Here is a 14,171-nt window from a genome sequence, read left to right as displayed (position 1 = left end):
GTTTCATATTTATTTTACCCTCCTATGGGTGTCTGAATCCATTTTTCTAACACTGCCAGTTCAAAGGTGAAACTGTACATTTGTGATGTTGTCAGCTTATTTTGCTTATGATATGTCTTGTTTTACAGTCATAGGAAAAATCATTTTGTACATGCTAAAATTGAAGTCAAATTTTGCATGTAGGAACTATAAGCTATTTCTTTACATTGTTATTTTAAACCCATTTTCTAAATGAACGATCGGATTTCTTTCAGGATTTCTGAAATGTGGAATAGGAATAGGAATCGAGTCAGTAGTTGCTGAATTATTTTCATTACTTCCACTGTAGTCATAACTATCAGCAGAAGCGAAACTTTTGGATTACATAAAAGAATAAAAAGTCTGTACTATTGAACATGTATTTACTTTTCCAGTATTCTTCCTTTTGTGCATACATAAATATCACCACTAGAGTGCAGCAATAACCTGGAAACCAAAGCTGATGAAATGTAGGCTGAAGAGGCCACATTGACTCAGAGCTTCTTTCAAACCAGCCTGACTGTCAAAGCCAACACCATCACGTTAATGTCAGGTTCAATGTACAATGTTATATGATGTAAGAGAGTCCAGCAAAAACAAAACATGAAAATAAAAAAAACCTCCCAAACCAAAACAAACAAGAAAGCCCTTCAGTTCTGAAGATTACCATATTCAGTGTTTTCTTTGAGAGATGCTAACTACTATCAAACAGTGCTACTAAAAGGTATGACAAATTCAACTTTACATTAAACAATGAAACAAAAACAAGGGCAAAGATCTGCAGGGCAGAAATTACATATATGTGATAGATGAGAAACTTCTCCAACAGAATAAAGCTTTATCTAAGATTATGTCTGTTTGCATGGTGCTTTGGTTCTTACTCTGGAGGTCTCACCAGCATTTTGGATTTAATTAAAGACCTTCATTTTTAACAACAGAAACTTGAGAAATAGACAGAACTTAAGCGGTGATCCATAGTAACGTAAATTAAAGGAGAAGATTGACATCAAAAGTTCTAAAATAGTTAGTTTAAAAAATAGAAAATAGTTTAGTTATACTAAAATGTTGGGAGGGGAAAGATATGACATTTTAGTTTTTGTCATTTGCTTTTCTCATTTGAACAAACTCAAAATCTTCCCATCCTCTGAAACTTGACAGAGATGTGGATATTCTTTAATGTTAAAAGTAATGTTTATGACTCTCCCAGTTTGATAAAAAAAAAAAAACATATACAAAAAAATGACTTTAATGGGCTGCCAAACACATGTCCTTTTACATCAGCCAGAAGTTCAGAGTTGGGCTGATCATGATCTTTTTTATGTAAAAATAGAAAAGAAATTCCAGCAAATGGTTAATTTAGCTTAGTATAAAGTTGGGAAACAGGGAAACATTTAGCTCAATTTAGTCTGAAAGTATCACAATACGAACACCTGTACATCAGGTATAACTGCTATTGTGTATCTCTGTTGTTTGCTTATTTGTTTGTTGTTTTCTCTATCTCTTAAGTTAAAAATCTTGCTGCTGTAACAATGTGAATTTCCCCATTGTGGGACAATAAAGGAAATCTAATCTAATCTAATCTAATAAGAAAAGAAATATTGAGGGGGAATAGGCACAGAAAGACAGGTAAGAAAGTATAGTATAGCATTTATGTTGGAGTGGTAACTATGAAAAAATGGTTAAATGATGACCACGTAGCACGTAGATGTAGAAAACCTATATGATAGCTGGCATTACATACAAGTCTTGACTTTGCTGTAACATTGAGAAATGTTTCATACTTCAGCACTTTTGTCTTTTCCTGTGATACAAGAGTGGAACCATTTTCTCTCTTGTTCACCTTTGCATTCACCTTTAATTTGAGGGGTTTTCTGTGAGTTTGACTTGATTTTTGTGCGTGTGTTGGTGCCTTAATTGCAAGTGTTCTGAATAAATCAGATTACTGCACTACAGGGGGATCCTCAAGTAAGAATGGAAAAGCGGTTGTCACAGACTTTTTAAAGGCCCCATTCCAGTGCTTTCACTGATGAGCTAATTCTATGTTCCCTGACATTTCCCAGAACTATGGGGTTGTCTATGGATTTTCTGGGTGGGAGGGGTTTGGGTGTAAAGAGTCACAAGATCACGAGTCCAGGCAGTGAGTTACTCCAACTCAGCTGTTATGTTATCCTGCTTTTCATGTTTTCTTTTCCCGTGCCTCTCTGAAATAGCCATCATAGCAGAATTACCTGGTGTCAGTTATTTGGCTAGATCTCACTCTTGTTTTTCTTAGTTTCCTTTTCTTTCTTATCCTCTTATGAATTCCTCTAATTATTTTCATTCTTTGATGGATTATATGTGCTCACCGATGGCCTAGAGATGACCAGCCTGAACAGTATTCACTGCTGTGAGGTCCTCCCAGTGGCAAAACAGTTGCTCTGATCTCTTGGTATCACAGAGTGATGATACGTTTTACTATGACTGTGATTCATTGCTTCTGCTGCGCTGAAGGTCAGGGGGTCATGCTTGGTGTTTTTTTTTTTACTGGTGGATTTAACTGTCCTCGTAATCCAGTACGGTGTTTCAGAAGACAGAAGAACATTTTGTTCCCGACCTCATCCCCCAAGTTATATAAACATCTACAGATCCCTAACTCCTCCCTGTAGCGATTTTCTCACATTTTATAGGAGGGTTAATGAAGACGTGCTTGTCTTTTTAGCGTTACATAAATTTCAATTAAGGATGGAATCTGAAAATGTGGTTGTGTCATTTTATATTAAAAAAAATGCAATCAGACTAGGGAAACATAGCATGAGACGACATCCACGCTAGCTGCAGATCTCTGTGCATAATCCCATGTGCATTAATTATGAGGGCAACAGAGATACAATCAGGGAATCACCAAAGTCATTATACATAATTTGAGGGCCATTAACATTTTTACAGAAATAAATAGTATTTTATCGAGGACATGTTATGATATTTGAGTCTAAATTTAGATCAAAGTGATCGATACATCAACACCACCATCAGTGAAAATATTTAGAAACAGAGAGCAGAGTGAGTCTGAGGGCGTACAGAAAAAATGTGATGGCTGATGTTCAAGTTGTAGATAAGCTTTAAGCACCTATAAATCCTTCTAGAGTAGAGTGAGGAGGGGGATACTGTTTTTGATTTTATTGCCAGATTCCATATTATTTCACTAAAACAGCTGTGCTCAGTTCAGCCCCAGAGTGACTGTCTTATGTAACCTGTTTAAAGGTTCTCTGACATCTGTGCTCTTAACGTAAACATGGCCATGGCAGCAAAATGACCACCGAAGAGACATCTACTCTCAATGATTTGAAAAATATCTGTTATAAGACACAGAACATGAGGCCACAGCTAGATCTTGCTAGTAGAAAACTTCATCTGATAAATTGGTTGTTAAAATACTGTATGAAACCACTCAACATACTTTGTCCTTTAAAAGCATAACAGTCTGAAAACAACGTGAGAGAATAAACAAGACACCGATATAACTCAAAAGCATTTCCAGTGTCACTGCAATCATCTTAATTACAGTGATTAAAAAGACGTCAATCTGCTCCAGATGATTGATTGTATGTTACCTAAAGTGACTTGAACACATCTCCTCCTCCTCCCACATACGCTCATTCATCATAGGCCTTCTATGGCCACTAAATTATTTCAGGAAAAGAGTCTGGTGTCACCACATGTATGAAGTGGAAAATGTTTAGCCATGTTATAACCAACAGAGAACCAAAACAACCCCACCAACTAGAGTGTGGGGTGAGTGACCAACCACAGGATTATTCCACTAAGAGTTAACTGGAGTTAACTGGACTGCCATTAGGTTTAATCCAGATTATTCCAGACTGCAAACTGTACACTCATAGCTTTCTTGACCTGTTATGTCCTCTCTGGGTTATTTTAAGCACACATATCCATACACTTCACTGCAGCTGCCGAGGGGGTATGAGTCTGAATGTTCCCGCTGTGTCTTATTGGGAGGTTTGACTATCAGAGAAGAGGTTTTTCTTTCAAAATGTTCACACAATACTCATTAAGTCTCACTAATTTTTGCACTCACTCACTCATTCATGCTTAAAGCTGTCAGGACATTTCTCTTTATGCTTCTGTGGGTTTGGGTTACATCTGATGAATCACAGCCAATGGTTGTGGGAGATGTCAGCTCTGCCATGCACCTCTTTATCTTATGCTATCTTTGTCTGGACTGTTTTAAATATTATTTATTATTATTATTTATTGTATCAAACTTTCAATTTTGCTTTTAATTAAAACTGAGGTGACGAGATTAAAAAAAGCTATGCTACTATACATTACACAACTGTTTCCACACACATAATCAAAACACCAAATTGAAACATGGGGGGTTTTAGTTGTGCCTAATGGGTTCAAGGGACTTAGAGAACCTATATCAAGGTTCACTGAAGCTGAAGCAACCTGACAGCTTCCTTGGATCCCTGATGAAAATCATCATCCATCTGTATTACTATAAGGTGCTGTGAACGGACAGACAGGCAACAGTATTAAGTGACAAAAATGAACTTCAGTAGCAGCTAGTTGATGTCCTGACTCAACCCCAGAGAAATAGGACAAAACAGGCGGACACTACAGAAGAGTGATGAAATTTTAGCTCTCACCTTACTACCTTGAGTTGAGCTGATGTTCACCTGCAGGGACAAAGGTTCAAATCAGTGATAAGGCACTGTATTAATTCAGAGCCAACAGGGTTACTTTAGCTATGGGGGTAAAGCCACAACCAGTCTGATATGAAAATGGGTAACACGGGACAGAGCACAGTGTGTTCAAGTTCGCATGCATTGGGTCATAAACCCACCATCTGATCAACAGCCACTTGATCCCTCTTGGTAGCTATGTGTCGTTATCAGCTCGATCTGTCGACCAGGGTTCAAGGAGGGTTGCATAACGTGTTGTGACATGTTAGTCTTTGAACGTGTGACAATCTGTGTCTACATTCAAAAGTGACTGCAAAAAAAGTGAATATGGCCTCCATACTTCCAAAAGGTCTCAGCTTTCATAAGCTGCCTGCTTTAGATTTGGGTGGGGTAGCTGCTGGTACTGTACATTTTGTACTATTGTAATGCAATACTTAGCTTTGATTTATTTGTTTCTATTCTCCACAGGATTAGTCAAAGGCTGGGATGACGCACGGTGTAACCTGGTGGGGAACAAACCGTGGTCTTTACAGCTCACACAGCAAATATCCCACCTCTAAGTATGGTTCATAGATCTACCCTTTTCTGTCTACTGTTACTGCTGTGGGCAGAATAAGAGTTAATGTGCTGTGCTGGCAATTCCAATGTGCGTTTTTTTTTTTTTTTTTTTAACATCCTGTTTCACTGGTTTGTTCCTCTGAGAACAAGATGACGTCCTGAAATCAATTAGCCCTTTAAAGAATCTTGAGCAGCTAGAATGACGATCTGAGAAGAAATTCCATAACTTTTGAAGAGACAGCTTTCTTCCCATGTGTCAAAACAGGCTTTCTTGGCGCATACGCACCCAGATATACACCACACGTGTATACGGCCACGTATGTCACAAGAACTCTGCATTCATGTGTTATCAGAATAAGACTAATCACGCCAGCTCTTACAGCATAACTCACACTTTCTAATGGGCTATTGAGGTCAATCGGGATTTATTAATCTTTCAGGACATTGCAAAACCACTACTTTGATCCAATAACATTAAGCCCAATCACACCTGAAGTAAACCCCTGAGTGTTCTGCCACCTGCTAATTTGTGATGTCTTGAGAGATTATTATGAAATGAGGAAAGCTTCCTAATCTAGTAAAGACAAAAGGATGCTGTTTAGGTTGAGAATTTGTGTTTACTCCACATCAAGACATTAGCATAATGCATTGTCTTATTGTTCTCTGCTAGGTGCCATTTACAGTACATTTTATGGGGTTATGTTTATAGGCCAACCTGCATTTTGTGGCAGCTCAAAAATGACTGGTGCTGGTACATAGTTTAGTATTGCTGTTACTGTAAAAAAAAAAAAAAATAAAGGCCCTGTCACCAAGGCAACTGTCTGTACTTCTCACCACCTGACCCACATACAAACAACTCAGACACAATGCAGACGAACAAGCTCATTGAATCAAAATCTCTCAGTAAAGGGGGGATTGGTTATTCTATATTTATGGCCTTCATACGAGGAAGGAAAACATATGAGATGGCAGTAGATGGGGAGGGAATGTACAGCTGGTTTTTTTTTAGATCCTAAAAGAGGAAATGATAATGCCTCTCATCTTCTATTTCATGTATTTTATCTCTCCAAACCCAAAACTGGATTGGATATTGGTTTATACATTCTAGATTAAAAAAATATATATTATACATAAATAATGTGCAGCACTGAGCCACTTGTGAATGGTGGCTGTTCTGGTGATGTTCAGTTGTGGTGCTTGGGAACAGCAGTTTCTTTAGTGGGCATCAGCATGTACTTTATGATAATGTGGCGTTCAGAAAGTGTATCTGCAGCCTCTAATTGCCCCACCTATCCTATTAGACAGGTACGCTGACGAGTGACGCAACATTCTAGGTATACTCTCCACACAAACATTCTTTCTTTGGACTTACCCTCTTTAGCGCTGTGTTTTCCACCACTAGAAAGCCGATTAGGCTGACTCCAAAGCTGCTGCTTTTGACAGGAAACATTCACTACAGGATTCAGGGTGCATTAAATGTGTTTGACAAATACTGGTCATCTGAGGCTTGCTGCTTTGGAGCTGTTGGGATATGGAGTGGCTGGATTACACATAATTCTTCCTGTTTATTACTACAGCTTTAAGGGAAGTTTTTGAAGTGTATAATCTGAGCCCTGTGCTTGCCAAGTGCAGATCAGGCATTGATGTCACTGCCGACTGGCAACTGGGCCAAAAACTTTATTCTTTATACAACTATACTGCTTAATAAAAAAACTCTTGACTATGACGAGTCATGGATGGGAGGGCTTTCAATCTTTGCTGTGTGAGAGAAAAACATAAAGACAAAGAAAAATTCCAACACGTGTTCTCTTGTCATGGATTTGTCTAAATGAGGTAAATTACACAGCACCAAGTCATGTTGTTTCAGTTCATACTGTAACCTACGGCCCTCATACTTTGGCGCAGTGTTAAGGCTACTACAGCCTTCAAGGCTAAAGTCAAATTCTATTCTTTCATTCACAGCTGTGTCAACAACCCTGCACAGCATCATCACATTACACATTTCAAGTGCACACAGCAGTTTCATAGGTCTCATAATAATATAAAAAAAAAACAAAAAATCGTCATTTTGGTTTTGAAGTACGTTTAACGCTTGAGCATTGATCAGTGTCAAATGCTTAGCCTACTGATTTTATGGTTTTGGTAGCGTTCAGGAGTGTTTTACAGCGGTTGGACGGCGTCATACTCTCTACTCATTATTTTACCCAAATAACTACTAGAACAGCGCAGCACGGCAGTCCCACAATAAGAAGGTGGTGGGTTTGGTTGTCAGCTTGGGGCCTTTCTGTGCAGAGTTTGCATGTTCTCCCCGTGTCTGTGTGGGTTTCCTCCCACCGTCCAAAGACATGCATGTCTAGGTTAACTGGTGACGCTAAATTGACGGTAGGTGTGAATGCGAGCATGAGCAGTTGTTTGTCTTTGTGTGTTGGTGACGTGTCCAGGGTGTACCCCGCCCCTTGCCCAATGTGAGCTGGGATTGGCTCCAGCAGCTCCACGACCCGGATGAACAGATAAAGCGGTTGAAGATGAATGAACTACTAGAACATGTTCTTTTTCCCTTTCCCTCATAATTTTTTTCATTGTCTTTGCCAACTGTGGAAGTTGGCCATTACAATGTTTCCCCTCAGTTGACGAGAAGCCGACATAATACGCATCAGTTCAGTTCAATCCACATGAAGATGAACAACAGAATATTGTAAAAGTACAAACACTGTACTGCTGGATTCAAAGCTCTGTATACAGAGAGTAGATTAACACAGATTTTTTTTTTTTTTTTTATTATCCAAGACATTTTACACACGTGTATACAAGAGCAGCATCTACTCTTGCAATAACAAAATAAATCAAAGTTATCAGAACATTTAAAGTGGTAATATGGAATGTACTTGTTTCCATGTTTGTTTGTTTTTTTCATTTTCAAACAATACTTTCAAATAAATAGTGTCTCTATATAGTCTTTATAACTAGTGTTTTAATCAATAAATTCTCTTTGTTTAGTCAAAGTTGTGGGAATGGAGAGAAAATCATATGAAAGCAAAGACAGTGACAAATCAAGGACAACATCCCCTTTGCACTCCCCTTTTCAAAATGTTGTGTTTATAGACAAAAATGTACCAGGGAGAACAATTTTTGAAAAAAAAAAAAAACAAAAACAAAAAAAAAACAAGGCAAATCCCTTCTTCTAAACCTAAATAATCTTGTTCTTCCACTAATATTTGTAAGTCCAGGTGCCTGATAGACACACAAACCATGTTTGTAAAGATGGTCTTCAGAGACATCACTATGAACACAAAATCGTCTTATTAGAAGCTTAATTGTCGATTGCTACAAGGCTGCTGACCTAGCCAGCCATGGTCAGCTTGTACAGTCATTTTCTCCACTAATAATATGCTGTTGTGGACTGGCAGTCCAAACCTCATCCAAAAAAAACAAAACCCAAAATCTTAACACAGGTAAAGCACCACATCAGGCTCCTACAACTACATTCGAGTTTCAGTAATTCCTGTCTCACTCTTTCTCTCTCAGAGAGAATTTAACAATAAAAAAAACTTGTCTGTACCAGAGGAGGAGAATCCGAGGATGCTACAGGAGTCCTGGCGTTTGTTGAGAGACCACTGTCTTGCACAACATTTCTCCAACCACGAATAACAAAGAAAAAGAGCAGTCTCTGAAAGAGAAAAATGCAAGTAAGGGCACAGACAGCCCTGTCCTCTCGCAGGTAAGGGAGAGTGCACAACGACCACACAGACTCTCCCGTGACCCTGAGGCGTCTGAGGTTCCCTCCAAGCAAAGGAGGTTCAGACCCCATGTGAGCATAAGGACGATGCACCTTGGAGTAGCATGGTTTCAGCTCAGTGAGCCTGTTCCCACCTTAGAAATTCAGACCATGTTGGCACCAGTGCAGCTTCAGTCAGTACTGTGATCCTCCAGTTGGGAAATAATAGTAATCAAGTTCTGGAGGCCAAAGATGAAACCACTGTCCTGGCCTTCATGCACTACACTGTCTTCTCCATAGTGCCGACAGGTGGTGTGAGCAAAGTCAATCATGCGCACATCCACGACGGGGCTGCTGGCCTCCCCTGTGCTATGGGAGGAGCGACCACTGCCACTGTTCCCGCTTGCTGCAGCCACACTGGTGCTGCCTCCTGCTGATGAGGAACAAGGGAACCCAAAGGCCCCCACCTCTTCCTCCTCATCTTCCTCCTCCTCCTCCTCTTCGTCTGATGGCTCATCCTCATCACCCTCCTCTCCACCACGGTGTCTGGGTCTAGTGGGAGTTCTGGGCGGGTCTCCATCATAGATGATGAGCAGGGAGCTGGAGTAGAAGCGGTAAGACTCGCAGGCCTCCAGGGCAGCTTGCATTTCACGGAGTCTACGCAACACTGGGGACAACAGCTCTCGACGCAGGCGACGCCCATCATGGAAGAACTGGTAGAGGGCCTCCTTGAAACCAGCGAGGGTCAGCTTCCGACCATGGTACTTGTTCATGAACATCAGCTGTCCTGAGTCTGACTGGTACACCTGCAGAAGTCACACAGAAAAATGAGTATTAAAACTTCCCAGTGTAACCAACACAGCTGACTGTAAATGCAGAGGAGCTGGGTGGCATTTCTACAATACCTGCATGCCACAAAGTCGCACCCCAATGGAGGCAGATGTGCTCTGTTGACACTTGCGGATCTGATTGGCTTTCTTCTCCTCCGATGCATCATCCCCATGTTGACGAGTTCCCATCTTCAAATCTAGGACACATGGGACTGTATAGCGCCACGTCAGGTTTTCCAAAAGGATAAATTCTGTGAAAAGCAGTCAAGGATCACACAACAACACAAACACAAACACAGACCCACAAACTAACAGCATGTTCATGAATTTATCATCACACTGGCACTTCCCGGCACATGGAGAGGACTGACATCTGCTGTTTACTCATGAAAGGATACTGTATTGGTTACGGTGCTTTGCATTCTCCTTCATCCTCTGCAAGTGCTGCTGGTGACATTTAAGACTCCAGGGATTGTGTTTGATCTGTGGCACTACATTGCCTTTCTCCAGGCTGAGGTAGAGCACCTCCGCCTGCTGCTGCTGTTGCTGCTGAACTACCATCTCATCACGGTTGTAACTGTAAAGGGGACAATGCCGAAAATTGTCAGCTTTAATGTTAGAGAACTTAATGATAACACCAAAACTACAAATAAAACAAATGTGCTAGGGCGAGCTTTCTTACCTCATGATCTTATCTTCTTTACGGCTGTGTCGAGATCTGTCTTTGCTGTACTTGTCATTCTCCAGCAGCAAAGTAGACTGCTTCTTGTTGCTCCACTTCAGCATCTTGCTCTTGGGTTCACAGTCTGCTGAAGGATCGTTGTTTTCTGTATCTCCTGATTCACTGTGGAGGGGGTAGGCAATGAGGCACAGGTTCCCTTCCTCATCCTCCTCAAAACTCACTGAAACCACACCTGTGAGAGGAAAGAAGGACAGTGGTTATTACTTTTTTCGGGGCCATAATTTCCATATTTTCCAATAAAAACATTTATTTATGTTCAAGTTTATATTTTAAAGCACATCTAATCATAAGTCACGAGTACACACAAACACAAAGTGAAAGATGAAAGTAGGCCATTAAAAGCAGATGCCCAGGCACAATGAGTGTTGATATCACTCAGTCAGAAAACAAGAGTCAAAAAATAACACAAAAGGATGAAATTTGTCATAGTGAGAGGTCATTTATTAAACAACTGCAGCATCCTCAAAAAAAAAAACAAGCAAGCAAACAAACAAAAAACACAAAAAACCCCACTACACAAAAACTCACAATAAAGAGTTACATGTTGTCAGCAATGTCGTGAGAAATGAAATACAGCTCCCTTCTTCCACAATCATAGACACATCAAACAGCAGTAAAATAAGCTGCAGTGAAGACTCAAATAACCATAGTATAATGTATTATTCAGCCCACAGTAATGACGTTGTGCTTGAAAATACAGCTTGATTTTTTTTATACATTTCATAGTCCGCTTAAAAGTTATTATCAAAACAATAGTACAAATACAAACCATTAAGGTGGAAACAGGACTAGCAGATATTTCTACAATCATCTTAATGATTAAAGAAAGACAGTTCAACTTAACAAAGTTAATTTTTTAACACAGTTGACAAACAGGTACCCCTGTATCCTCCCCAGCCACATAAAGGGCTGCGTATCTAATGGTGAGAGAGGTGTAGTACTGAGAACAAATGTCACAGCTGCAGCGGCTGACACAAATAAACCAGGGACCGGAAGAAGTGATGTGGTTGAAAATAGATGAAGAGAGAAAGTCGCAGAGATATTGACACAACAGCCAAAATCCTAAGTGGTAAACTGCATGCAGCAATACAAGTTTTATATATATTAATATATAAAAAAAGCCAAAGGACAATAGAGCATTGCTGACTACTTTACATTGAAGAAAAAAAAAAAGAAAACAGTCCACAAAAGATCATGTTTACAGAAGGCACAGATGTACATTTGCAAAAAAACATGCCAGGCCTGAGGACCCAGCATCCACATTTCTTCTGCAGCCCAAGGCCTCTCTGATGTCATGCTCACTGACATCACTGGCCTGCAGGAAGCTCCGCCTCTAAAGTCCACTCTGACAGACACTGGTGTCTACTCAAAGGTGCACTGTCATCACACCACTGCAGCTGAGTGTGGGAATTTATGAGTCATCTGGACTTAATTCAATCGAAAGGCTCATAAATGAATAAACCTGTAACGGTTCAGATTACAGCCTAATAACATAATTGGTAATAATTTATCAGCAAGAGGTCGGTCTTATTGCAGATCACTATCACTATTGATTTCTTACATTGAAAAATTCTGATTAGCTCATCTCATTCCAAGGTCTATGCACAATAATTAAAATCCTCTGAACAACCAACATGATTGACAGTGAATGCAGACAATACTACATTGGCTGCATTTATGTCTCAAAGCTTTCAAGTCCATCCCCAGATCCCTTTATCAACATTTTCATGAAGGCCTCAGTGTTCCCAGTATTATCTGCACTCGTTGTCTAATTTTGCTATTTCTCTCTTCTTATTGTTCTATGTGTAAGAGACAGGAGAGCATCAGCAGTGAGAAGCATTGTAAAGCCCCACAAGTCCACTATCTGGTCTCCAAATCCTGATGCTGCTCTGGAATCTTTTTATAGCCCCATGCTGCATTACTGAGAAGTCAGACACCTTGCACGTCTTACCTACGTCACTGAGCCCCATAAAATCTGAAGATTCTGCAAGATGTCGGTATCAGCATGTTCTAGGTGTCATTGTCTGGATGGGCATGGACCCATCCAGAAGTCTGATATTCCAATTATAGGTATGAACGTGTGTTAAAATGGGTATTTATGTCCATGCGTCTGTAATGGAAATGAAACCAGACCTTGAAATCTCATCAACCAGCTTGTAAATTAGTGCCTTAGCGATCAGCCCCATTTATTTTTGATCCCTGTTGAACCCTATCTCACCCTGACACCATAGCCTTCATTATAGCCAGACAGGCCACTTAAAAGCCCACTGGCCACCTCGTTTCCCTGGCAGGAGGCCATCAGCTTGGATGCTACCTGAAACCCCTCTTCCAACATGAGTTTTCCGGATGCAGTGTCTGCCAACAGGAGTGTGCACAAGTCACAACGTATGAAAACAGGAATGCATCTGACTATAAATATCAACATACATTACATCTTGTTTTGTTGTGCACGCCACATTCTGCAAGTCTATGCAACAACCAAACACCAGCATTCAGCTATGAAACAGTCTCAAGATCGAAACAGATGCATTTTCCCAAGCCATTAATTATGTTAAATGCAGCCCAGAATGAATTATACATCACAAACCATCAGCACAGGGAGGAAGAAGACAGAAAGGATCAATGCAGGGCACAAAACATGCGTGATGGAGATCTTACCTTTATACTGGGGGGTGAACTTCCTCATCTCTGGGGGGAGGCTCTTGTAGAACTGGTGCTCTCGGGGGATGAGGGGCTTGCAGATGGTTTGCTCCCCAAAGCGGAGCACGCAGGAGTGGCCCCCCACCTGGTGCACGAAGGGCTCAAGCATCACCCCTTTCCCGGGATAAGGAGTCCCGTCCGCCTGCATGAGGGCTTCCAGAGCGGGACTCATCCTCACTCCGCATCGGACAGCTGAGCTGGGGGGACCCACGTCGCACGGGAGGCAAGAAACGCGGCCGCTCGCCTGGCTCCCTATCCTCGGACTGTCCCTGCTGGCCCGGGAGGGGGCGCTGCTGGTCGCCTGCGGGAGCGGAGGGCCGAAAAACAAAAGGCTGAACAGGAAGGACACAGCCGGACTTGGAAATCCCTTATTCCCTTTTTTCTCTTGACGTAGGACAAATTATAAAACTCCTCCACCGGGCTGGATATTTTCTGATTGAATGTGTGATTAAAAAAAAAAAAAGAGGCTACTTCTGTCGCCAGAAAACCTGCTTAAAACGTTTTCAGAGGACACACCAGCCGACCGCCATGACAGTCTGTTACCGAAACTGACGACGACGTTCATCCTGAGACTGGAAAAACAGCCTGCAGGCCCCGCCCCTCCCGCAGCCAGCCAATCACGGAGCGGCAGTTGTCGCTGGGAGGAGACAAGGCGCCTCGGACAGGATCAAGCAGATCAAGCAAACAAAGAGGAAGGAGCGAAAACAGGGGGGAGGGTAGGACAGGAAAAACACCAGGCACAAAACACAACAGCCTCCCATCCTCCGAGACCAGCTCCAGGTTGTGTGTTAAAATTAACCTTGCGCTTGCGAAATCAAATTTCCTTGGATGCAAAATGTAACAATTAAATTTGAGGGCAAAAAACGAGCTCGAAATTGCACAGCTTTATTTGTCAGGAGTTTGTGTTCCAGTAAAAGGCGTTTGCA

The 14,171-nt window shown here is 41.2% G+C and overlaps 1 protein-coding gene across 2 annotated transcripts; it reads right to left on the bottom strand.

The window, feature by feature from the left end:
- Positions 1–8,018: 8,018 nt before the first annotated feature.
- On the bottom strand, positions 8,019–13,785 carry ip6k2b (inositol hexakisphosphate kinase 2b). 2 transcript variants are annotated; one of them, XM_029502861.1, is made up of 6 exons: positions 13,204–13,785; positions 10,486–10,717; positions 10,202–10,380; positions 9,879–10,054; positions 9,419–9,779; positions 8,019–9,337 (listed from the first exon to the last, which is right to left on the bottom strand). In XM_029502861.1, exons 1-6 carry the CDS (start codon positions 13,415–13,417, stop codon positions 9,165–9,167), a joined length of 1,335 nt encoding a protein of 444 aa, XP_029358721.1. In that variant the 5' UTR covers positions 13,418–13,785; the 3' UTR covers positions 8,019–9,164. The 2 variants fall into 2 exon arrangements, with proteins under 2 accessions (XP_029358721.1, XP_029358720.1); XM_029502860.1 differs by having other exon boundaries at positions 8,019–9,779.
- Positions 13,786–14,171: the final 386 nt, after the last annotated feature.

The sequence above is a fragment of the Echeneis naucrates genome, chromosome 5 (assembly GCF_900963305.1).
Source record: "Echeneis naucrates chromosome 5, fEcheNa1.1, whole genome shotgun sequence".
NCBI lineage: Eukaryota > Metazoa > Chordata > Actinopteri > Carangiformes > Echeneidae > Echeneis > Echeneis naucrates.
The sequence above is the reverse complement of the archived record's forward strand: the minus strand, read 5'-3'. Positions and strand labels throughout refer to the sequence as shown.

What these genes read in the sequence shown, in the direction of transcription:
- ip6k2b (XM_029502860.1), bottom strand. Translation starts at nt 13,417, where the DNA reads ATGAGTCCCGCTCTGGAAGCCCTCATGCAGGCGGACGGGACTCCTTAT. An exon ending in AAAGCACCGTAACCAATACA is followed by an intron (nt 10,055 to 10,201) that starts GTATCCTTTCAT and finishes TGCTTTTCACAG; the next exon opens with AATTTATCCTTTTGGAAAAC. An exon ending in TGCGACTTTGTGGCATGCAG is followed by an intron (nt 9,780 to 9,878) that starts GTATTGTAGAAA and finishes TGACTTCTGCAG; the next exon opens with GTGTACCAGTCAGACTCAGG.